General features: G+C 43.7%; 3 protein-coding genes and 2 non-coding genes across 7 annotated transcripts; 2 read left to right on the top strand and 3 right to left on the bottom strand.

Annotated features, from left to right (window-relative positions):
• Positions 1-4,873: 4,873 nt before the first annotated feature.
• On the top strand, positions 4,874-4,946 carry trnak-cuu. The gene has a single exon. It is a non-coding gene; the product is annotated as a tRNA-Lys (tRNA).
• Positions 4,947-5,153: 207 nt separating this feature from the next.
• trnak-cuu lies at positions 5,154-5,226 on the top strand. Its single transcript has one exon. It is a non-coding gene; the product is annotated as a tRNA-Lys (tRNA).
• A 2,324-nt stretch (positions 5,227-7,550) lies between these two features.
• LOC119130777 (brevican core protein-like) lies at positions 7,551-17,617 on the bottom strand. Of its 2 annotated transcripts, none has more exons than XM_037264694.1 (16): positions 17,481-17,617; positions 17,380-17,409; positions 15,850-16,166; positions 13,423-13,517; positions 13,002-13,358; positions 12,762-12,936; positions 12,560-12,687; positions 12,194-12,487; positions 11,129-11,824; positions 9,652-11,055; positions 8,897-9,004; positions 8,675-8,833; positions 8,528-8,610; positions 8,304-8,448; positions 8,058-8,240; positions 7,551-7,989 (listed from the first exon to the last, which is right to left on the bottom strand). In XM_037264694.1, exons 3-16 carry the CDS (start codon positions 15,867-15,869, stop codon positions 7,868-7,870), a joined length of 3,969 nt encoding a protein of 1,322 aa, XP_037120589.1. In that variant the 5' UTR covers positions 15,870-16,166; positions 17,380-17,409; positions 17,481-17,617; the 3' UTR covers positions 7,551-7,867. The 2 variants fall into 2 exon arrangements, with proteins under 2 accessions (XP_037120589.1, XP_037120591.1); XM_037264696.1 differs by having other exon boundaries at positions 13,423-13,493; positions 17,481-17,615.
• A 668-nt stretch (positions 17,618-18,285) lies between these two features.
• mrpl24 (mitochondrial ribosomal protein L24) lies at positions 18,286-19,926 on the bottom strand. Of its 2 annotated transcripts, XM_037264702.1 has the most exons (6): positions 19,821-19,926; positions 19,442-19,652; positions 19,168-19,263; positions 18,962-19,065; positions 18,601-18,731; positions 18,286-18,541 (listed from the first exon to the last, which is right to left on the bottom strand). In XM_037264702.1, exons 2-6 carry the CDS (start codon positions 19,622-19,624, stop codon positions 18,405-18,407), a joined length of 651 nt encoding a protein of 216 aa, XP_037120597.1. In that variant the 5' UTR covers positions 19,625-19,652; positions 19,821-19,926; the 3' UTR covers positions 18,286-18,404. The 2 variants fall into 2 exon arrangements, with proteins under 2 accessions (XP_037120597.1, XP_037120596.1); XM_037264701.1 differs by having other exon boundaries at positions 19,442-19,824.
• A 544-nt stretch (positions 19,927-20,470) lies between these two features.
• On the bottom strand, positions 20,471-24,235 carry hdgfl3 (HDGF like 3). Its single transcript, XM_037264704.1, has 6 exons — positions 23,805-24,235; positions 23,061-23,137; positions 22,741-22,879; positions 22,521-22,670; positions 22,171-22,311; positions 20,471-21,883 (listed from the first exon to the last, which is right to left on the bottom strand). The coding sequence occupies exons 1-6, from the start codon at positions 23,889-23,891 to the stop codon at positions 21,863-21,865; spliced, it is 615 nt and encodes a 204-aa protein (XP_037120599.1). The 5' UTR covers positions 23,892-24,235; the 3' UTR covers positions 20,471-21,862.
• Positions 24,236-24,237: the final 2 nt, after the last annotated feature.

Here is a 24,237-nt window from a genome sequence, read left to right as displayed (position 1 = left end):
CGTGTGGTTTTTGCAGCCTTACGACGTGTGAAGGAAAATAACTTGCGTGTGTCGGTGGTGGCATCATGCCCGCCTCAGCAATGCGACTCGCTCTTCAATCCCATAATCCTCCTCGCTCTTCCTCCACCCCGCCCTCTCCCACGCATGCAAGTCGCAGCCCTGCCACCATCTTAGGAGAAAGACTGGCACAAAATGGCAGCTTGTGAGAACGTGCATTGATGGCCACCCCCCACTTCGCCTTTACGTTAGCCTACGTGCTTTTCCGCGCCATTGCCCAGCTTCGAAAACGTTGTTAATTACCGCCACTGTGTTAATTGTAGCTCAGCCCGCCCCACCCCGAGGGGACGAGAACGGAGGAAGCTGAGCGACGATGCCTTTTGGGTGTTTGCCATTTTGGAGGGCAGCTGTGGCTTGGGCGTCACGGCACTTTTCCTTGCCGTCCGACATTTTGTGTCACTTCGGCGTGCCGCTTGGAATTTTTGGGTGTTAGAAGCAGGAGTAAATAACACCTACGACTGCAAGGTGCCGTAATTGGCAAAAAATTGTTAATTAATAATCGTAATTGTAACTCTTAGTATGACCCTCTGAACGAGTAGGTGGGAAAAAGATTCCCGCTCGTACGTGTTGCCGTGGAGATGTTTCAGCGTTACACTTTGACTTTCACCCCTAACTGCAAGAATGTCGCGATTGTCTATTTATTTGGGCGTTTTCAAACGGGTATAAAAGCGGGAGGTTCATCTCAACGCGGCACAATGATTCAAGATGACTTGTGTGTGTGTGTGGGAAAAAGTGTCGTAAGTAAACGTGAAAAGAAGAGGATGAGGATGGGGGCGGCAGATAGACGAGGCCAGGCAGCCCGCGACAGTGAGATCTCAATAGTGAGGGGCCTTCTTTGTGCTTGTGTGTGAGGTTTATTTGGGGCGGGGGGGTGTTTGTTGGGTAGGGGGGTCCTTCCCCGGGCCCTCAGACAAGCGACACATTGTCCTGCCCAATGCGCGGCGGCACTTGTGGCGTAACGCCATTATTTAGGCCAGTGGAGGGAGCGGGAGTCTCGCGAGCAGCTTAACCAAAACGCCAATTAGAGCTGGATGGCCCTGATTAATGGACGAGGGAGATTGGTAAACAATAGCGGCCATTGTCCGAGCGGGGCCCCCCGCCGGCAAACCCCGCGCCCCGTCTCTAACGCATACAGACCCCTACCCTGCTGAGTCCGTTCTCACAGTCCTTATACAGACCAGCCAGTTTCACACAGAGATCCAGCCAAAGAGTCGCATCTCCGCCTAGCTTGTCACGCTGCAATCAGCTAGCTGGCGTTAAACCCGTATGAAATCCAATATGGCGATGAGTAAATAACCCGAGGGGTTCCTCCTCTTTTATTAATCCCCCAACCACGCAATGCTTTATTTAGCGCTGGATTTCAATACAGCCTACACATTGTTTTGTGTTTTTTTTTTTTTTTTTAAGCATATGAGCTGCATAATTAGCCCGCCACGTACGCCAATCAGGACCGTTCCGATGCAGGGTTGCTATGGCGACCCAATCAGGGCTTGTAACCCCCCCCTTGGAATAAGAGCGTGGGAGAAAACGTGTTGGGTAGTTGAGACAATGACGGAGGGATGAGGAGGAGGAGGAGGAGGCTGGCGGCCATATTAGTGTGCCATCTGCGGGCAGTAAACTACAGTTTACAATGTGTGGGGAGCAAACAAAAAACCCGATTAAGGCTTCGTATTTATTTAGCTTCTCGTTATGTGTGCAAATTAGAATAATTCACCTGTATTGATTAGGTCTACATACTGTATTTAATGTACGCTTTCTGTCTTGCAGGGTTCTTTTTTCTGGACCGTGAAAGCTGAAAAAGTGGAAAAAAAACAACAGATGAATGGACATTTTTCTGATGGACAATGTTAAATGCCTTGATAATATGTTACATATCATTCTATAATATGTGTAGTAACCGTCAAATGATTGTGTTAGCATAATTGTTTGTATTTCTTATTTAGTTGGGGTAAATTAGACTGAATTATATTAATATTATCGGGTTATGTTTTGGTTGAAAATGTTTCATTTGTGCAATGATGGTAATTTCACGATTGGACACTCTGATACTATAGAACATATTTGTCTTTTTTTTGCTGAGTTTGCACGTTAGCGTCTTAATACGGGTTCAGCAAGTTAATGAATGTATTTAAGCATTTGTGCAATTTGAAAGATTGTAATTTGAGTCATTTTAATTGTCATGGCATTTGAAATATTTTGTGTTACGAGTTTGTAATGATATTTGGAGAGACTGGCAAATGACCTCTGACCTTTCAATGCACACACCCAGAGCTCTATTTGCCCAAGACTTTGTACTATGCAATTTTTGTTCCTGTTGTTTACACGCTCAATAAAAACATGTTTACAGTGAGGCAATAAATGTCTGCATCTATTTTGTTAATCACTTTTCTACATACTGTGGCGCATCTCCATAAACTGAAATATTGTTGAAAGGCTTTTTTAAATCTAACCTGTGCACCAGAGTCACATCTGGAGGCACAGCTGTTCTCGGAGAGACTTTAGACTTAGCAAGGAAAAGATGCAAAGGTCATTATGTGACTAATTTAAAGGCGTCAACCATAAGCTGTTTTTGCTACGTCACATAAAGAATTATTTTTATTGATATGAACTCTACCCAGCAACAAGTGGAAGGGCAAAAAAAATGTCTTTTCCCGCTTAAATTAAATTATTACTGCAACTGAGCACTATTTCAAATTGTGTAAATTCGAGCATCCTTGACTCTGACTGATTAATGAGACCCTGAGTCCTGATGAATGAATGAGGAGGCAGGGGGGGGGGGCATATGAGCGGTCGGCCCGCCGGCCCAGACGGCGGAAAAGTTACGGGAACCGTCTGATTATAATGGAATCAATAACAAGACAAAAAGCTCACGTCTGGGAGGGAGAATCGTGGGAAGTGCCGCCAAGAGCCTGATTAGCATGCTGCCTAGCGAGTCCTTGTTGGAGGGCGGGCGGGACCCTATGGTGAAGAATGGCTATAGGTGGGGGGGGGGGGGCGTGGAGGAGGCCAGACTGGGGATGTGGAAAGTCAAGGAAGACAGCTTCGCAAAGACTGACATGGTGCTCGGGAGGGGGCATGCGTGTGAGGGGAGGGGGGGTCTGGAGGGGTTCTTGGGGGCCGTGAAATCCGGCGGCGTGAGGGAAACGAGTTCAAGTTCAAGAGCAAAATGCCGGCAGATGAAGACAACATGCATCCAGGGGAAAAAATGTGGTGTGGCAAAAATGAATTTTTGTGAAATGTAAAAATAAAATGTTACATTTGAATTGTATTTTTATTTGTACTTTTTTTTTTTTTTTACTTTGAATGAAGGCAAACAGATAAATTTCACTTACGTGGCGCTTTGGCAAGCAGCGGAGTGCGGCAGGTGTCTTGGGATGGGCTCAACGAGGAAATGACTTCCACAAAGGTCAGAGGTCAATAAACTTGAGCTTAAAAGGCCATCTGAGAGGGTCATGCAGAGCCACCTCCCACTGCAACCACACACACACACACACCGGGTCAATTATGTGTTGTGAGGTGGTGAATTAGGGAGGAAGTGACCATTGTCCATCCGCCCCTCGGGGTCACATCTTTTCATGTCATGCTCATTTACTGCCGCCCAAATATGAGTCAGAGTACTAGTAAAAAATTATTAACAGAAAGAAGAAGTTAATTAACTAAAACAAAATGACTCTCCCAATGCAATCTCCAAATCGTACTATTGGCTGAGGATGTTCCTTGGCTGATTTCTTGAATGTGACAAAGAGCCTGTGAGTGAGAGGAGCATGCATTTTGACCTATCGAGCAAAGCGTTCCCAGACCACCGATGGCGAGATGGCAATACCACGCTCGTTGTAAGGAGCCGTACAAAACATCAGGGGCGGAAATCAGCCGTCAGCCGTTTTTTTCCCAAAACTAAAACATATTCCAATAGGACACTTATGTATATAATGCTACATAAGACTCTGTAATGCTATGCTTGCCATAAATATTAGCTAGGGCTCAATTAATTTCAAGAGAAACTGGAGTTTGCAACAAAATTATAAAGAGAAACGGTGAGCATCAATTTTAGTCCCCATAATGCGTTTAAAATAGGCCCAGTATGTAAGTGAGGGGCGGAGAACGGTGCATAATTAATGGTGAAAACAAGTCAGGAGCACACTTGTAATGACCACTTATTCCCACTCACTCTGTCGCCTGGGAGCAGACGCTCAACATGGACGCCGGTCTACTGCTGCTGCTGGTGGTGAGAACCGACTGGGAGTCCTCCATCCATCCCAGCTGTAGCTTCTCCTTTTTGTTTTGTCTGCAACACACAGAGGAGAAGGTCAGAGTTCAAATAAGTTCACAGGATGGAGGGTCTTTCACATGGTAATGCCTCAAGGGGAGCACCAGACAAACACAGCAATGATTGTCGCCAAAGTGTTTGTTTCAATGCGACTCTCTCACGTTTGATGGACGCGTCGGTTTAGCAGGTGGACGGACGTTAGTGACTTTAGATGATTCGGCCAAATGTCAAGTGGGAATATGAATGAAAGGACATTGGGCAAGAATGAATTGCTTCTGCTAAATTCTTTAGCTATTGTAGTCCCGGACCAGTCCTGAAGGACACCGGGCCCCCTCAGAGAAGGTCTCATTTAAATCTGATGTTGCATTAAAAAAAGAAAAATCCTCTGAAAAAACATTATAATTACCACTGATTAAATAATCATTAAAAAAATTATTTTGCTATAGTAGTTACAGAACACTCCTGAAGGACATCAGACCCCCTAAGAGGATTCTTGAAATCTGTTGTTGGATGAGTCGTAAATTGCAAATTGGCGGACAGATGCACACAGCCCGGCTAGCTCAGTCGGTAGAGCATGAGACTCTTAATCTCAGGGTCGTGGGTTCGAGCCCCACGTTGGGCGCTGCTTTTTTTGCTCCCTTCGCAATTTATTCCGACCATGTTCACAGAGGATGAAAACTATACATATCCCACGTGCAAACATAGCGAACGTCTCGCGAGATGGTGGTCGAACTACGAAAATGTTTTCCAGTTTTGCGGTACATCAACCGGCCTTTGGACTATATTATATTGTATTACATAAACAGTAGTAATGGGCAGGGAATGTATCGCCCGGCTAGCTCAGTCGGTAGAGCATGAGACTCTTAATCTCAGGGTCGTGGGTTCGAGCCCCACGTTGGGCGCAAACTTTTTGTATCGCTCAAATTTAATTTCTAGATTCATATTAATTAATGGCATATTCCTATCTGCAACGCCAGTTACTCCTTTTTGATCAAACGTGATTTCTTTCATACAAAAAAGGACGCCTCGGGGAGTGACGACATAAAAGGCTGTATAATACAAATTCAGATCACAGAGACCTCTAACGGACGCTTGTGGTATTGCAAGTCTTAACATTGACGACGGTAGGAGAACATTTAAATCGCCGTATTTTTGCAAATAGAGCAAATTATACCAACGCAAAAGTACAGTTGAAAACTAAATATAAAAAAATGATTATTCAAGACAAATTGAGGCAGACTGAGCACGACTCTGTGTTGCTGTTGTTTTGTTTGGCAACAGATTTGGGAGGTGATTAGATCCAATTTTAAAAAAAAAAAACTAAAAAAAAAAAAAATTATCCAAACTCTTTCTATGGTTAAATAGAACAAGTGACATTTTGCTATTTGCTGTTAATTTCTCTACATAGATATTTAGGGTTAATCAATCTCGCCGAACAAACGGTTTCCCCTCCCCGGCATACTGTGCGCTCAGCATGGGTTCAAATTAAAACCTGTTTGTGTGTTCACACCGCCGCCTGTCAATCCGTCCTCCCCCCACGACGACATCGTGCAAATTGGTGCAGCGTGAACACAACCACTCCCCCTGTGCCGTGGGTCTAATTAGCCAGGATTAGAGGAGCCATTACCGCGGCAGGCCCACGCCAAAACCAAATATAAAATGTTGGATGAATTCAAAACTCTCTATACTGTGTTAACATGACAGAATCACACTAATTCTGTAATTAGCAATGCTAACAGGCTATTTGGCATTAACCTGACTCGCTCTATTCCAGTTAACACCAGCTATGGGTCATTTTCGGGTGTTAAGGACCTTCCATTCACATGCCTTCAATTTGGGAGCTACACGTGCTTGGGTCAAAAGAGGAAGTCCGCAAGGAGTCCTTAAAGGCTGGCCTCTGTTCACACTCCAGAGTGACCTCTTCACCTCAAGGTCTCGGGTCACAATACGGTCCCATCTGGAAGCGTGAGTTATTTGGGCCCATTGACAAATGGGGGGGCAGAACAGCCAATTACGTTATTGAAGGGCCGAGAGGAACACCTTGCCACACATATTGGGTGCCAAGATGTGGGGGTTTTGCCACTATGGGGGGTGAGGGGGGGCTTCTAGTTAGTTGCTTTCCTCAGAGGCACACATTAGTAAAGAGCAGATCTGGGTATTTAATGTATTTTACATTATTCTGTGGGAATTAATGCTTACAAAATAACTACTTCAAAACATGTTTAGTATCAAGGGAATTTAATCAAATCCCAGAAAGGAGACGAGTGAGAGAAATAAAATGCGTTTTTTATATCTAAAATAAAAATAAAAATCAGGATTTGGAAATGCTATTTTCAAACCATATTGCCCAGCCCTACAAGAGGCTATAAAATAGAATTACATTATTATTACTGTATTTTATATCTATCACCTCGACACTAAAGAGAGCAGTTCGTTGAATAAGAAACGTTAAACGCAAAATAACAAGACAAAGGTACAAACGTAACATTTAGCTCAGAACGGCCACGTATATTTTGAAGCAATGCCGCCACCTTGTGGTAATAAGACAAAACTGTGACTCCACTGTCAATACAGTTTTGTACACACGTTTGAACGTGCATCACTTCCAAGTGCATTTAATTGTTTTACTGAAATTAAACCCAACGACAAACACACAAAAATACAATACCGGCATCTTAACGAGGCTAATTTGGCCCGAATGCAAACACACGTTCATGTTAAACACTCGAATTATTCAATAACTTTATCAAAAAAACAAAAAATATTAACACAAAAATGAACTCTTACCTTTTACAATAACACGTACGTTGTGGTCACAGGAGTAAAATAAAACACAACTTAAAAACGAATATTGTTTTCGTCCGTAGTTAAGACGCATCCATTTTAAAAGACTTCCTGGCGTGTGACGAAGGCACCTTTATGAGATCAGTCACGTGACTCAATTATGACTTTAACTTACTTTAATGCACATATTGTTACGTAATTTTAAAAAAAATATAAACAAGATGTAAATGTTCATCCTCTTGAATAAAACAGAGCCTTATCTTTTTAAACGTAGGATTTCTTTGTATTGAAGTATTACACCGAATAAATAAAAATAAACCTCTCAAGGGTACATCCTTAAAAGAATATCCTAACAAGGATGCAACCTTGAAAAGACTTAATCGCATCACTATGGTTATTATATATTGTTCCTTAAGAGATAAAAACTACAAAAGAAAAGCACTGGAATATGTGAACGATTTATTCTTTGCTCTGTTCTACAAAACTTTATTACAACATAAAGCTGATGAACAAAACTGCGTCTCCCAAAAACGTGCACAGGATAGTTTTGAAAAAGCAGGAATGTTACTTGACACTTTTAATATGAAAACATGAGCGCATTGTGTATGTAATATTGACGTATTAGCACCATTCTGCAGTGTGTCTAACTAAAGACGGTTTGCCACGTGTGTAAAAAATCGGTAAAAGCACATTTTTTCACCTTGTCAAGAGAGAACAGCAGAATGTAGTGTATATGGCAAGAAAAGTGTGCAAATGTTTTCAAAACTTGATATCCCAATAAAGTGGCGGCTCTGTGGTGGTTTCAGAAACATCTTGAAATGCGGCCAGATTGCTATCCGTCGATGACGTCATTTCAGCGTCAGGGTTTACAGCGCCATTCTCTGAAAGGAGATGTTTGTATTTTTATTTGTTTTCTTTAATCAACAGCCATTAAAAGCTTTGTTCTCACCCGGGATGCACTGGAATTGAGGCCTCTCCCAGCTCCCCCCGGATTGACAGCGGATCAGCGGATTGAATCTTTGTTGGAACCCTCGAGAACAATAATAACGTACCACGGCGTCTGTCTCGTAACGCTGACGAGGTTTCCCGAAGATGGAGGCGTTACGGACCTTAGGCGGCGGGCCGCATGATGCTATGGAAGGAGAATAAAAATATTAATTCTACAAATGCAATCTCGAGTGTGCTAAATACGCACATGTGCTTTTCTTGCAAGTGTAGGCCAGATGGTAGTTGCAAGGAACGTCGCTCCAGCGGCCGTCGTCGTGCCACACCATCACCACGCAGTCCTCGCCGGACAGGAAGTAGCTATCCGGCTGACCTCGGTACCAGTTCTCGTACAACTACGGGAAAAAAATCACCCAGTAGATTGCTGATTATCCGAGAGAAGTACAAATTGGACACCAAACGTTGGAGACTCACCAACGGGTTGCCGTCGGACCACCTAAAATCATTCTCGATGGTTTTATCGTTCAAGCCGGTCCACTGGTATTCTTTGTAGTTTGCTGGCGGTGACAAAACAACGTGAAGGATACACAAGGATGTGAAAATACAACGCGGCGCTCGTACTGTTGATGTAGTTCTGCTCCTCGGGTGTCATGATGGAAGCCAGGTGGGCGCCTTGCATGCGGCAGTGCTGCTCGGCCACTTCCCAGCTCTGACGTTGGCTGAAGTGTCGGTAGCAGAAGCCGTGGAATTTGTCCCAGCCCGGCTCGCAGCGTTCCAGTTCTGGAAAGAATATCGGGTCAAGTGGAATGCTTGATGGGGTGAGGTAAATATTAGCGAGCTCACCCAGGTCACAGAGGTCACCACTGTAGGTGGGCAAGCAAAGACACTGAATATGACCTTCTCGATCCGTGCAGGTTCCTCCGTTGAGGCATGGGTCATTAAAGCAAGCATCTGGAACACAAAGAGGGAATTAATTTTCCATTTTTTTTATAAGATCCCGAAATCCACCTTGGATGCGTTGATATCACCGTTGACACCATGCAATGTTTTACCATTCGATATAATTTTTTTATTGTTGACTCGAGGGCACAAAATCATGTCGCTGCTTGGAGAAGAAAAAAAAGACATTCAATATAGAAATTGGAATTAAACAGGAAAATAATACATTCATTTTTTTCTATACAATCAAAATATTTGATGTGCACGATTCAATACATTTACAACATTGTGCTTCTAAACATACTAAAAAAAAAGCATGACATCATTATGTAAAAGTGCTCAAATCCAATTGTGACTTAATCATAATAAAAAAAAATAACATTCAACATAGCGAGGATCTCTTTTTTGGTTACTTGCTGATTGTGATCATACATTTAAACATGTCAGCGTATTTTATGACAATACTTCACAGAAGTCGAAGAACGAGGAGGAAAACATCACATTGAACACGACAGGACAGGACAGGACAGGACAGTTCGTTTCCCAGTTGAGGGACAAAAAAGACACAGAAGGATAAGGCAGGACAGAAGCTTGGAGTTTTTAGTGCGTGCCCAGGAGGAGGAAGACAGTTAGGCCGAAGAGAGTGATGTTAGTGTTACCTGCGATTTTAACTTTACCGCCCGCCGCCGCCCTCTCGTTGGGCAAAACGCGGCCGCTGGGAACCTGGGTGGGGTCCGGTTGGTGGGTCGTCGTCGATCTCCAGGATTCAGATGTTAGGCGGAGAACGTCGGGAGAGGTCGTAGTGGGCGGACTCCAGGTGTGCTTTGACCGCCATGTGGTTGTCTTCACGGTGGAAGAGACGGAAGTGCTGATTTCCAAGTCCTTCATGGATTCTTGAGGCCTGGTGGTGGTGGTCAGGAGAGCCCAGTTGGCCGCTCCGGAATTGTACGGGAAGACGGTGATCTCCTCTTCGAACGGCTCGCCGGTGGAAGTGCTGCCGTCAAGCGTTGTGGTAGTTTGGTGAGTTTCCGCATCGAAGAGTTTGTTCTGGTGGAATGGAGAAGAATTTTCTCCAATGATGGAGATGACATGGTTTTCAAACTCCCTCGTTGGTGTGATGGTCTCACTGTCATAATTTGGGCTGATTGTAACATCGGAGGATTCTTCGGGGTTCAGCGTTGATGTTGGTGGGCTTTTTGGGGTTTCTGTTTCTTTGGTATCTTTAATTGTTGGGCTAACATGAGTTTTAACTGTTGGGCTTTGCGTATGTTCTTGAAATATTGGTGCAAGTGCAGATCCTTCTTCAGAGCTTTGTGATGTTTCGGATTCTTCGAACATTTGTGTTTTGGTTTCATTTGTGATTATTAGCGCATATTTATTTTCATGTTTTGGGGTTGACGTGGCTTGAGCTTCGAATGTGGGTGGACGTGTAGATTCGATTATTGTTGTGACTGACGAAGCCTCCTCTTCTTCTGTGACTTCTTCCATTGTGGGTGGTATGCTAGCTTCTCCTATCTCCATAATCGTATCGTTCATTTCCTGCTCAGATGTTGTGATGTTTCCATTTTGTGAATAATTCCACGCAAAACCTTTGGAAGCATTGATTTTATCTGCCATGGTATCTTCATCGATCTTCTGCGTGGTGCTGGTGGTTTTGTTGAAAGCAGTGAGCCCTGGAGCTAAATGGACTTCGAGTCCGCTTGCTTCCTCATAGCTCACCGTGGAGCTGTCAAAGGTATTACCTGATGGTTGATCCGTTGAGGTCACAGAGTCTGTAGACACCTCGGAGGACATCTCAGGAGCTTCGGTGGTGGACGGGCTTACCCTAAAAGTGGTGGACATGGTTGGAAGCAGCTGTGCTTCTTCGCTATCTTCAATTTCCAAACTGGTGCTTCCCTCCTGGACGGAAACAGACGCCCACAAGTGCGAAGCTGTCGAGAGATTATCTTGAATGGCTGTCAAAGACTGTGAAGGAGCTTCGGTGGGGGAGGCAGAAGATGTCTGAAGCGTGGTGGATTCAGACTTGGGGATGGAGGCCAAAATGGTGACTTCCTGATGACTTTCTGGAAAAAGATATTTTTATTTTAAATGGTAACACATCAGCGTTGGTAGAACTTGAAGCTATTGGATTCTTACCTTGAGAAGAATCTCCAGAGCCACTCAGAGGGATCAATAATGAGGAACGATCTGCGGGGGGTTCCGTTGTTGCAGGTTCTCCTTTTTCCAGAGTAACAGGAGCTTCCAGAAAATCCTCTTTAGTTTCCTCTTCATACATCTCAGTTCTGCTCAAATCTTCAAATTTGACTTTCTCGAAAAGCTGTGTGCTTTCAGAAAAGTTCTGGCCATGGGTGGTGTTGGACTCGTGGAGATTTGTTGTGCTTTCTATTTCCGATAGCTGCTGAGTAAAGTTCTGATATGAATCGTTGATGTCGTAAAAAGTAGATTTGAGTGAAATGTTTTGAGGGGAATCGTACATTTCCGTGCTTTGGATATTATTATTTAGACTTGAGTCATATTTGTTTTCGGTAGAAGATGTTGTGTCAAAAGAGTTTAGGAGATCTTGAGCATCTGTGGTGGTCAAAGGAGGCTCTGATGTGGCGGACAGAAATGTCAACTGATTTTCGACAGTCTTTTCTTTAGTGGGAGGGCCTGAGAAAAGGGGTACGGTTTCTAAAACGCTCAGAACCTCCCTTTCGATTTGTTCCGAACTTTGTCCAAATGGCAGTTCTTTGTCTTCGTCCATGAAGATGACAACGTCTTCTTCAAGGGTGCTGGGCTCGGGTGTGCTTGTGACGTCCATGGTGGTGGAGTCGGTCGGTGAAGGTCCAGTTCCTGGAGATGAGATGGAGTAAGAAGTCAGATTTAAGACATTTTATTTCAGGTTTTAAGCTTGAGATTTAAACGCAATCCATTCCAGAATTGTTTAAATTAAATTAAATTAGATTAAATTAAAATTAAATTGTTTTAATTTCTTTTGCTTGATTTCCAAATCTTTTAATTGTCCCGCCCCCCCAAATATTCAAGTTTCGAGGGTCCATCATGGTTACATTGCATAAATTAAATTAAATTCAATTCAATTCAATTAAAATTGTTTTAATTTATTTCGCTTAGTTTCCAAATTTTTTAATTGTCCCGCCAACCAAAATATTGGGTCCACAGTGGTTATATTGCAGGTCTCAGAGCCTCTTTTAGTCCACAAACCTCTGAAACAATACACGTCGTACAGATCGGACGGTTCTGGGAAGGCCGTTTGGTTGCTGAAGCGATACACGGTCTTGACACCCGCCGTGGGGCCTCCACAGCGCTCCCTGGGGGTCCGAATGGGGTAGCGCACGCTGCCGTCAGAAAGCCAGCCGGGGCTGCAGTTGTCCAGACCTTCGCTCCACGCCAAGTAAAGCTGCGCAACTGAGGCCAGCTGAGCTCTCGCGGCCCTGCAGTACGATTTGGCCCCTTCATAGGACAACTCCTGTGGGTCGGGGTCGTGGAACACCTCCCCTATATATAAAGCAAATATTACAAAATTGCAAAAATGCGCCGTTGGATAGGTTTAAGGAATGTACGTCCTACCATGCATTTGTTCCACGTAGCAATATACGTCAAAATTATCCTGTGGATCCATCTCCCCGTAGTTTCTCACGCCTGGTTTTCCGACCATGTCTCCATCGCAAGCTTCACGAGGTGTTTGGATCGGGTACCTGGGGAAGTGGTGCAAAAAGTGGAAAAGCGTTCTCCCAAGGTTCCGACTCATGGATTGATGAATTAAACGTACCTGACAGTTTGGTCTTCTAGCCAGCCTGCGTCACACTGCTCATAGCCATCATAATAAGCCGCCCGAAGCTGGATCGGATTCGCAATTTGGGCCCCGATGGTCTCGCAAGCCCTCTTGGCCTGATTGAAGTTGAGAGCATATCGACCCATGGAGTCCCGATAGTGGAATACGACTCCTAGAAAGAAAAAAACTTGCAAAAGTACTGGAAAAAATCAACTTCCCAATCTTGATTTTCATTACCTTTGACCTTGAGTTGGACGATATCGCTGCTGTCATCCAGGCCTTGCTGCACCTCGCAACGATAGTGCCCCGAGTCACCGGAGCGTGTTTCCAGCAGTCGCAGTGACAAATCTTCCCGCCGGGAGCGGTAGTTGAGCAAATCGGCGCGGCCTCTGTACGCCTCGTTGATTTTCACCTTGTTGCCACGCGCCACCAAGATTTGCTTCTCAGAACCGCCGGACAGCAGTGTCCACTTGACCCTCGGGAGCGTGAGAGGTGACGAGGACGCCGAGCAGGGGATGATGACGGCTCGGCACAGCGAGGCGTAAAGGACACCCGGGTGGGAAATGTTCACCCGAAGAGGCGTCTGGACGTCGTCTGGAAAGACAATATAAGACGTGAGGATTTTTTTTTTTAATGCTAAGGGACAAGAATTACTCACCGTTTGCAGACGGGAACTGAGTGGGAAAGGCCAGGGAGAGATGACAAAGCGCACCGAGAAGGGCGACGATTCTGCCGAGACGACGACAGCCATCACTCAGGGTTGGCAGAAGATAATAAAGAAACATTATTTCCTCCTTACCAGTTTCAACTTTCCAATTTCACACATGTTTAAACATAAAGAGCTGTTGCTTCAAGGAGCACCCACTAATCTCAATTCAGATGGAGTCATCCTGAGTCATTTTAAAATGGCCGCTAAGCTAACCGCAAACCGCAAACATACATAGATGTCAAAATTCAAGCAAGGAAAAAAAAATACAGAATAGCTTGCAACCAATCAGGTTGATTTTTTTCAAACCTAGAAGACAAACCTGAAGTTTTTTTTTTTTACAATCAAATTCGGCCCATGTGTCAAACTTAAAAGATTAAGCGCAGAATGGCAAAAAAAAAAAAAAAAAAGTTACAGCCAATAAACTTTCCCCTCTGGGAACTGCGAATAGCTGAGAACATCCTCCCATGGAAAATGAGCGGACTGGCCGTTGAAAATTGGACCATCACCGAAAACCAAAAGCCCGAAATAAACATTATGCTTGGAAGTTGCGTATCAGGAAAACTACTGATTTATTGCACAGCCACTGCTTTCTTGAATTCTGCCTGACCAAAAATCACACAAGTCTGCATCAAAATCATCCCAGCCTGCCTAGGTGCTGCTGTTTTGTTTAGCAACAGCTATTTGAGGAAATAAAGCATTGTGGCTTAGACTGCAATGTGCGGGGAGGAAAAAAAAAATATGTTCCCAAGCCCAGGCTCCAAATGACCGCGAGCCATGCAGCGTCCCCGGCTGGTGGCACCCTGCCACCATTCTGTCACCCTGTTATTAACCCTCCCAAAAACCGGGGGCCCGTATGCTCGCTGTGCCCTCGTACGACCTCCCCAGGCAAGCCGACGACACTCATTCATCACGGAAGATCTCCTCTCGCACGTGGACGTAATTACACTTTACAATGGCTAGTCTATACTTTGCCGTCGTAATAGAATCCGGGGAATGAGCCCGGGATTCCTTCAATGCAAGGAAAATGGAAGGAATACTGATTGGTTATTTTGACAACTTACTGAGAATTAGGTGGATTCATTATTTGTTGACAATGGTGCAAGTACTGCATGCCAATCAGATCAGTGGACAACAAGCAGCAATAAAGTTGACTTTTTCAATTGCTTTGGCCCTCAAAGAAGCTCATTGAGGGCCAAATAGTTGTCCTAGTGTGCGTTTCCCGGCCAGCTGGGTGGGCCGCGAGCGCACATCACTATTAGTATGCTCCGCAAGAAAAGCGAGAAAGAAAGCCATGGCAGCTGCATAACACCACTGTGCTGTACTGAGAGAAGAAAAAAAAAAAAAAAAAAAGCAGCTGAAAATGCCTCTGGGTGGAAATGAAAGGAGGGACACTGGCACATTAGCTTGGTTTTTTTTTCTCCCCTTTTACTTCTTTTGAAATTACAGACAGTGCTGTCTCTTGCTTGTGGGGCCTTCATTGCATCACTTTCACTTTGGGGCACACACAGCTTGTCACCAAAACAAAATGGTACGCAAGTCCTTTTGAAAGACATGATAAAGAATTGAATGACAATGATGAAACGTGGCGCCATTTTGCAGTACAACAAATGGCGTTCAAATGAACAGCCCTGAGCTCCGTCGCTTTCACTTTCACTTGACTGGCTTAACGGCTGACCTCAGGCCAGTGGAACATCAACTGTCCTCCCTTTGCTCCATCTTCTTACCTGCCCATTAAGCTGCCTAATGGATGGATCCCTAACACTGGCCCGAAATCGGAACAACAAAGCCTAGACCGAAGAATTTACAAGACTGAACAGTATTTCATAAATTAAATGTAATATATAATATAATCATCCATCCATTTTCCATATATAATATAAAATATAATAGAAATAATATAATATATTCATCCATCCATTTTCCATATATAATATAATATAATATATTCATCCATCCATTTCCATATATAATATAAAATATAATATAATATAATAATATAATATATTCATCCATCCATTTTCCATATATAATATAATATAGCCACACTCATTTTGGTCAACCCCAATTAAGACAATAAAAATTTTAATTGTCACCCGAGCCACAATTTGCAAAGTTTTGCCTGAAAAGTAAATGCGACTCATTTTCCTCCATTGAAATGAATGGAAAGTGATGCACTGCAAACCACAGACAGGGACCAAAAAAAAAAAAAAGGGGGGGGGGGGGGAAACTTCTCTAACATTTAGAAGACAATGAAAAGTAACCAGCTGCGTGCACTTACTTAAAAATAGAACCATGGGCGAGGAAATATGTGCAAAACAATATCTTAACAGATATCTTAAGATCTTGCTCCATCAACAACAATTATGAGAACCTTACCTGAGGGTTTGTCGCTGCATGGTGTCGCCGGTGTTAATAAGCGCCCGCGTCTCTCTGCTGCAGTGCGTTTTGAAAAAAGTGCATGTAGAGGGTTGCGTGTGTGTGGGGGGGGTTTAGTTGCACCGCTCTGCAGGTTTTCGGAAGGGAGCTGCGACCCGCTCGATGCGCTCGGGGGAAGAGAAAGAGAGACGCAGTTGAAAGTCAAACTGCCCACTTCTTCTTGCGCATGCTTGTCAAGCAGGGAGGGAGGGAGCGGGGTGGTATCAAAAGCATCATGCTGATGTCCCGATAGTTGGGTTTTAACCTCCGGAGGGAATCTACAAACACATAAAAGGTCCGAATTTGAAAGATTTTGCTCGTTGAAAAGTGAGTCAAAAAATTTGGCTTGGGAAATATGAGAGTATTGCAATACTCATTTTACACGTGGGCAGTCGGTGGTGGGGTGGGGCTGCTGTTTTGGTTAGCAACAGAGCTCTTTTGTAGACTCCCTACGGTCCAGTGAACGGCGCTTTGTACTGCGCACCTGAGGAATCTAACACCCGGACACCAGCACGGTGCGGTCTGAGAGGCCAACGTCAAGGCTGACCCGGCGGAAAAGAAGAAGCGCCGCCGTGTGTGCGTGCTCGTTCGTTGCCAATTCCATTTTGCCGCTGTTAAAAGTGATCTACGCTGGTTGTTAAAGACAGAGGGAAGGTCATCCTGTTTTAAACTAAACTATGCTTCACCCGTTCATCATTCGTGTAACCACGTCATCCATCCTAACCTATGAGTCACGTTCTAATTCACTAAACCAGATAACATAAAATGCTCTTTGGCTTCGAATCTCACCACACCGTCAAGGTCACGCACACACAAACACAGAGGAATTCAAGTCAATTAGAACAAACGCAAACGACCTCTCAGAGTAGCACGCAGGTTAACGTGACATTTTCCAGCGTTGCCTTCAAACAAGTCTGTGATTAAAATACTGCCCAGTTTAGATCATTAGGTCACCGACATGACTCCAACGCAGCAATTTGGGTTCCTCAAAGCATCTTCAGATGTTGGGGGGGGGAAAGAAAAACTGCACATGTTTAGCACTAAACATGCCTAGTTGCATATTTTTATCACAAAATGTTGCAATTGCATGCCAACCGGGGGAGAGAAGAACAAAATCTCCTCTATTCACCTTATCCCAGACGACCACTTTGAGTCATTTTTCCTCCTGTAAGAAGCAAAAGAACCTCAAAAGCTACTTTCCGCTGACTGGCCAGTTTTATTCCCTCTTGGATGTGAACAAGACAAAATGAATGGGGATTTAGGGAGGGAGGGGGCTGGCGGGAGAAAAAAAAAATGCTGCCCTCACCACCACGTTGGCCACGTTACGGGCAATGGCGACTCATCTAGACTATGACGCATTCAATGACTTAGACAGCTGGACACGTAGTCAAAAACTTTTTTATAGGGCATCACGGAAAGTAATTAAATTTTTTTTTTCATGAACAATTTAACATTCATCACTGTCATTGATTGTAAAGTTGAATTACTTACCTAATTGAAGTTTAAGACATCTTTCATGAACTGTAAAGGCAACATTTCAAGTATAAATTTGAACATTACAAACACATTGAACTAAGAATTAGATTACTCACCGTTTTGATGGTAAAGTGATGTTAACCAGGCTATCGGTGAACCTAAAATGGTAAGAGGAACATAAGTCACTAATTTGCAGTCACAATTTTAACATTTTGGTCATGTGAGTGTAAATAAAAGTGAAATCAATGTATGATAAAAATAAGATAAAGCTTAAATACTCACCCTATGATGATGCAGGACCCAAAATGTTTTTCCTCAAATGTGTTGTGTATCAGTCACTACAGAGAACAACTATTTCAAAGCCATTTTGAGCATTTTTGATAAATGAGTCAAGTATACAGTGGTAACTTTTTTTTTTTTTTGCTGACACTGAAATAAATGGTCTTTGACATTTTTTTTCTCAGGTTGCATGTAAGGAAAAAGGGGCGTGTCAACAGGATGCCATATACGGCGTTTACAGTCACTTTTATTGCATGTGGGCTTTTGATGAAGTCATAGCCAATGGTTAGCATAGCAACCATGCTGTAATTGGCACTTAAAAGCATGCGAGTTGCTTTAAAATGGAGCATAATGATTTTTAAGACCCACTCTGTGCAGGTTTACCCCCCCTAAAGATAATAAACCACCAAAGTGCAGCATTCCCTGCAGGGATTCATGATTCCGGCCAAATGAGGAACATCAATCCCATTTTTTTTCCCTGTCGCTTTCTCTCACGGTGAAAATTCCTGACCCGTTACTTTTCTAAATTATACGTCTGCCTTTGGTTTTCAAAAGTGGAAGTTGTGCCGTGCAGTCAACAAGAAAAAAAAATACATACCAAAAATAAATCAAAGTATTCCCGAATAAATGTGAAGACTAAAGTCAGGTTTCTCTGTTTGGGCAAAAAGATGCTTGTGACATTTATTCCTGATATAACAACAACATACAGTCTTTAAAACAAACCATCCTGTGATGGATTTGGTGGAAACGAGAGTCCTGGCTCAGTACCAGTAGGTGGGCCCGTGCCTCCTGTCCTCCTGAATGCCCATCTTCTCCATCACCTCTTCCTCCAGGGTCTTCAGAGAGGGCGTGTAGGTCTTCTCCAGCGTGTCCTCTGGGCTGGTGTCCTTGGGACCATCTGAAACAAACACCAAAATTGAGAAAATAGCAAAATAATGAAATCAATGATTTCTTCACCTTTCCACTGCTCAGGGACAATCCCATCCCGTCGCTCCACTACCGGCTTGGGGATGATACGACCGGTCCGGAGCGACACTCGCACTCGCTCGCCCTCTTCTGTGAACCTCCACTCCACCTCAGTCGGCTTCCTGGAAAAGGGAGTGTGGGGGAGGACGGTAGAAGGTTTTGATTTACTTCCAAAGTACGTCAGTGAACTATTTAATGCGAGAGTGAGAGACACACCGAAACTATGACAGTCAACTGAATTACTATGAGACATCTGTGGGAATAAGACTTTCAAATAAAGCGTAGTGACAAACTTCCCAGTGCACAGCTGCCATTCAAGCATTGTAGTGAGTGCCAACGTATGTGGCGGTACCTGTCGGAGGGGTCAACGAGTTCAACGTCCCGGAGCAGGATGGGAGCTTCACTAGCGATGTAGCTCCCGCGGTAATCGCCTGTTTTCCCAATGTATCTGTAATGCTTCAATAGAATCAACAAATTGATCAATGTTTAAAAAATATTTGTTAGTTGCAGATTACAGATTAACATTATATATAAAAAAAATATCAAATGCAAGCTTACTGTGTTGAGACCTTCCAATATGACCCAGTTTCTGCGTCTGATGACTTGGATGACTTTCCCCTGTTTGCCTTTGTCCTTCCCGGACAGAATCTCTACCTGAAGGACGTCACCAGACGAAATATTTCATGACAAACAAAAAATCATTTTTTTTAGCTGCATATGTAAAGCTGATCGTTATGGTGTGTTTTAAAGATAATTAAAATGGGTGCCATAGATAACACTAAATAAGCCATTTTAACACGATTACAACTTTGTAGTAGTAGTTTGGGCTCACCGTGTCCCCTCGGAGGACCCACCAGTCGTGGTCGGCGATAGGCTCGACGAACACCTTGTTCCGCCTCTTGCCCGGTGGATTACGACGCTTTGCAGCCACGGTCCACGGCCTGTTAGTACCGTAGCGGTAGTCCTTGGGAACCACCGCCCGGGCGGCCATGAATAGCAACGCCGTCAGCCTCATGATGCCGATCGGCAGCTAAGGAGAGGAACTGAGGAATGGATGGAAACAGTTAGCCGAGATTCCAAAGGGAGAGATGCTACGCTAACGTGAAGGTAAATTACAAATGAACGTCATCTGTGTGTGTATCTATTTGCATTTGCGTAGGCTCAAAAACGCGAGAAACCAACATTAAACCAAACAAGTTTACGACTCTTACCTTCTTCTCAATGTCACGCTGCGTGGAGTGACACAAGGCAGCAGCGCCACCTATTGGACTGGAAGGTCATGTCTGCTACGCATGCGCAGTGTCCAGACGGCGTATGTCGAAGCAATAATTTTGGCGTTACTCCACGTGATCCAATTTACATAACGATGTGCCGACTGTAGTTGGAACATTTTATAGATCTTAAAATAAAATTGAAACATGTTACAGATCACATATTTAATTATGCAAGACGGAACTAAAACAAGACTCTTTATAGTAAACATGTTTATTAAATGGACCAGCGGCTACAATATTAAACTAAGTGCAGCATATTAAAATAATGGAGAAAATGAAAGCAACAATTACTCAATTACACTCAGAACAAATCAATTTGCCATGTACTTTAAGTAGCAGAATGAAAAACAACGTGATGTGTGTCAAGGTCTCATAATGACAACATTATATACACATTTTTATCTATTTTTAGTTCTTATACTTCATTGACTCCCGCTGGGCACGTTACGCGGGCAAGTTGTGAACCAACGACAATGTCATATACTGAACAAAAAAAAATAAAACACTCCTTGTTTAAAACATCACAACGTTGTTCAACATAAGACTTGTACATAAGTACAGTGGTGGTGGTATAAAATGCAAGACTCAAATTCCAGTTAAGCAATTTTGAAGATCAATATTTTTTTTTTCCAGATGCCTCACTACAAAAACAAACACTTGCAAGCACATACCGTATTTCTGCAAATTGGTGGCCAAGTTGAGGAATTCAATTAACTGCATTTGTGGCTATTACAACTTATACCCAGTGAAAGGATATTTTAAAGCTACATAAAAAGAACGAGGCAAGTTTTAGCGCTGCCGTTTTGGTTGATTAGAGTATGAACTGAGATAACTACAGTCAACCGGGTCACTAGTTAAGGAAATACGATACATGTGAAAGATGAGGAAAAAACGTCACAGTGGTTAAACGCAATGCAGTCAAATGTTCACAATTACAGCAACACTTTATTTTGTCCTAATCATATTTAATGTCTGTTGAGATGAACTTGAAGAGTGTCAATGTTTGAGATAGTTTGACTGGGCTACACGCTAACATGGCAGAGCATGCGGGAATGTCTTTCTGCTTCCGAATATGACGGCGGTAAACGATCTTCAGAAGTAGGAACATAATTAACGCTTAGATTGTTGCTCTGAGACAGGGTCTAAATATATATATAAATTTAATTTATATATAATATATTCAATACACAATCAGATGTTAAATTATTCACACGTGGGCACCCTCAATGAGCACATCACCGAAAAGCAACCAAATACCACACAAGAGCATGTTGAATGGCAGGGTTTCCCCAAAAAACAAAATGGATGCCAACCGCCGTGACGTATTCATGTTTTATTCGAAGTGAGAATTGACGTTTTGTTGTAAATGCACATCTCCTGTGTTTATATACATTTGGATGTGGACGTGATGTTTGCCTACGGGTACTTTGGGGAAACCCCAGGGACGTCAACGGGATTACAAACTGAAATATCCGCATTTGAATGTCAGCGGCGGATGCAAAACAACCAGCAGCGAAACATTTAAATTTAAAGCTGAAAGCATGAGTGATTTTTTTCCTTTTACCATATACAATATCACAATATCCATAATCAGAGACCTTAAATGAGAGTATTTTCATATCTTGAGTTACCCTTTTTGCTTGTTTCTTTGACACCTGGCGTTCACGCTGCGTAATTACTTAATTGCACTTGGAAATAAAAAATATGTACACACCAAAATCCCCATTTATAAACGAGCCCCAAACAGCTCCATTGGTTTTGATATCCGATTGTTATTGTAACTATTGGGATATATGATATCCCAATTTGACAAATAAACATTTGCTTGTCTATTCATACAAACCCCTTTTTTGTTTTTTTTGTTGTTGAAAATATGAATTGAACTTGTGAAATCTGACTTCTTGCACGTCATGGCGTCCACGCTTCTATTCCAGATGAGAAGCATCTTACCGGGGTTCTTTTTTTGTAGTGGGCTGACGTTAAGCACTCTCTGTCACAACCTGCAGTGGTGGGAAAAGAAAAAAAGGTTAAATTGAAAATCTGCTCCTTTGTCCTCTAAAATCTTTCCTACTCTTCCATTAGAGCGGGGATTTGGCGCCACCGTGTGGCACGTTAGGGCATTTCGGAAAGTAGGATAAGTTTAAAAATAAACGCAAATGTGTGAACTTGTGAATGCACAAGTGCGAAGATGAGGAATGCGAACATAAAGGAACTTCCTAATCCAACCAAGAAAGTTGTGGTGATTTCCAAGCCTCTCGAGTGCAGCGGTGGTATTCCCTCAACTTGCCTTATCTGCCGTTTGCTTTCCCGGCGCCGCGGCGTTGTCCTCGGACGCTTTGGGCGTGGCCACGTCATTGACCTTGCCCTCCATCTTCGCATTGTCTCCGTCGGAGGCACCCTCGGCGTCCTTCGGCCGCTTGGGCGACACCTGACAAGAGGCCGGACAGACTGGATAATAGTACCAAAGTTTACCATGAATTCGGAACTAGTTAGCAGAAAAGCTAACAGCTCATTTTCAGTTCGGATACCCCGTGGCCAGTCTTGCGATTGGTGGCTGACATTGCTGTGCATCTGATGTGCTCAGTAATTGCCGATTATTTTACCAATGTTAGAAATAGGTACGTGCGAGACGTTCACCTCAGCCGACTCGTCCACCTTGCGCTTGTTTCCCCCTCTGTCGTTCTTCTCGTCAATGACCAGGGCGCCCTCGTCCTCGTCACTGCTCCCCTCCGCGTCGGCTTTCTCCGAGCCGGCGGCTTCTTCGGACGCGTCGTCCTTCTTTGACGACTGCGAGAGTATTTGCGCAAGGTTTGTAAAATATGACGCTTCAGCCGAGTGCAGAAGAGCGGCGTCTCACCTTGTAGCCTTCGTGCGTGACGGTGGGGTTGTTCTCAATCTCCCAGAGGCCCTCGGCGAAGCCTTTCCTCTTGTTGGCCTTTCCGAACCTCTCTTTGCATTCGTCGTATGGGAACAAGTCCTTCGCCCCGAGGGATGCCCTGAAAGACCAAGACCAAACGCTTACGTAAAACCTCCCGCTATGTCACAGCAAAACCTCTCAACACCGGTTGTTGTTTCTCCATTGTGTGTCTCTCGTAAAAATCATCTGGTGTAGTCGTAAAATTCTTTATATTTTCCTGAAATAGTCAGCAAGAACAAAACGTTACTGCTGTTACTTACGTCTCGTGTGTCCCAAAAAAGAACACCTGGTACTTGTTGGAGGGAGACTTCACTGCTCGCTCTGGGAACTCGTCAATCTGCAAACAGAGGAGGGGATGTTCTCCTTAAATGTTACAAAATGGAACAAGTAGTTAATTGGAAAAAATGTCATGCCCTGTTAGGAATGTGCCACATGTTGATTAAATCTATTAACAACTTGTGGGCATACATTTCAGTGCTCCTGTAATTTTTTATCATGGTTTTCATCTGATAACCCAAATGCTTACAAGAGTACTTTAATGATGATCATAATTGTGCTGTTAAAGATAGCAAAGTATTTTTACGCAAAGCGTTTGAGCACCACTGATCTACAGAAATGCCTCCAGCATTTGACTTTGATCCCATAGAATTGGAGCCACGACCTACAGGTTGGAGAACCCCAATGTTTGCATGGCAGCAATACAAAGATTCAACGTGTTTGTAAAGTAGTTGGTGTTTAACTCATTTGACGTATTCTCCCAACGCCTTGTTATATTACGCAGATATTAGTTAAGTGGCACCTGAAATGACTAAAAGCAGAAAACGTAGCGATAATTGTGATTTCAAATGGCTCGTTTGTGTACGCTAGCAAGGGAGCTAGTTAACCAATAAGCGCGGTAGGCTAACACGCAAGCTAGCAGGCCTCTCATCCAAACAAGCGCCGTTTCAATGAAAAAATAAAAAGCCTGGCATATTCCGCAATGGTGCCTGTGGAATGGCGCTTACCCTGGCGGGCCAGTGCGGGTAGCCCTTCATTTTGGCGAAGACCAGGTCTCCTGGTTTGTACTCCCGCTGCCTGTTGGGCCTCGGCATGTTTTTTTTCCCGCAAAATCGGCGTCGAGACGTCGTCGTCAGAGCGGCGAAAAGGGCACTCGGAACAGGATTATACACTACACCTGAACCCGGCGTCGTTTTTTTTTTTTTTTTTTTTTGTAAAGAAATCAACGGCGAGAACGAACCAGTGATCTTTTTTTTTTCGGCGCGAAATGAGCGACTACGCGACCTTTGACGTTTTTTACCCCTATATCGCAATCGCTATGTTGTTGTTGTTGTTTTTTTAATAGCGTCGCCCAATCCGTCGGCGTTGGTTCTCAATGGCCAGAGTTTGAAATTGAATCCCGCTTTTCCCTCCAACGGACGCGCCTCCACCGAGCAGAAA

This window comes from Syngnathus acus, chromosome 11 (genome assembly GCF_901709675.1).
Source record: "Syngnathus acus chromosome 11, fSynAcu1.2, whole genome shotgun sequence".
Lineage (NCBI taxonomy): Eukaryota > Metazoa > Chordata > Actinopteri > Syngnathiformes > Syngnathidae > Syngnathus > Syngnathus acus.
This window is presented reverse-complemented; position numbering and strand designations above follow the sequence as displayed.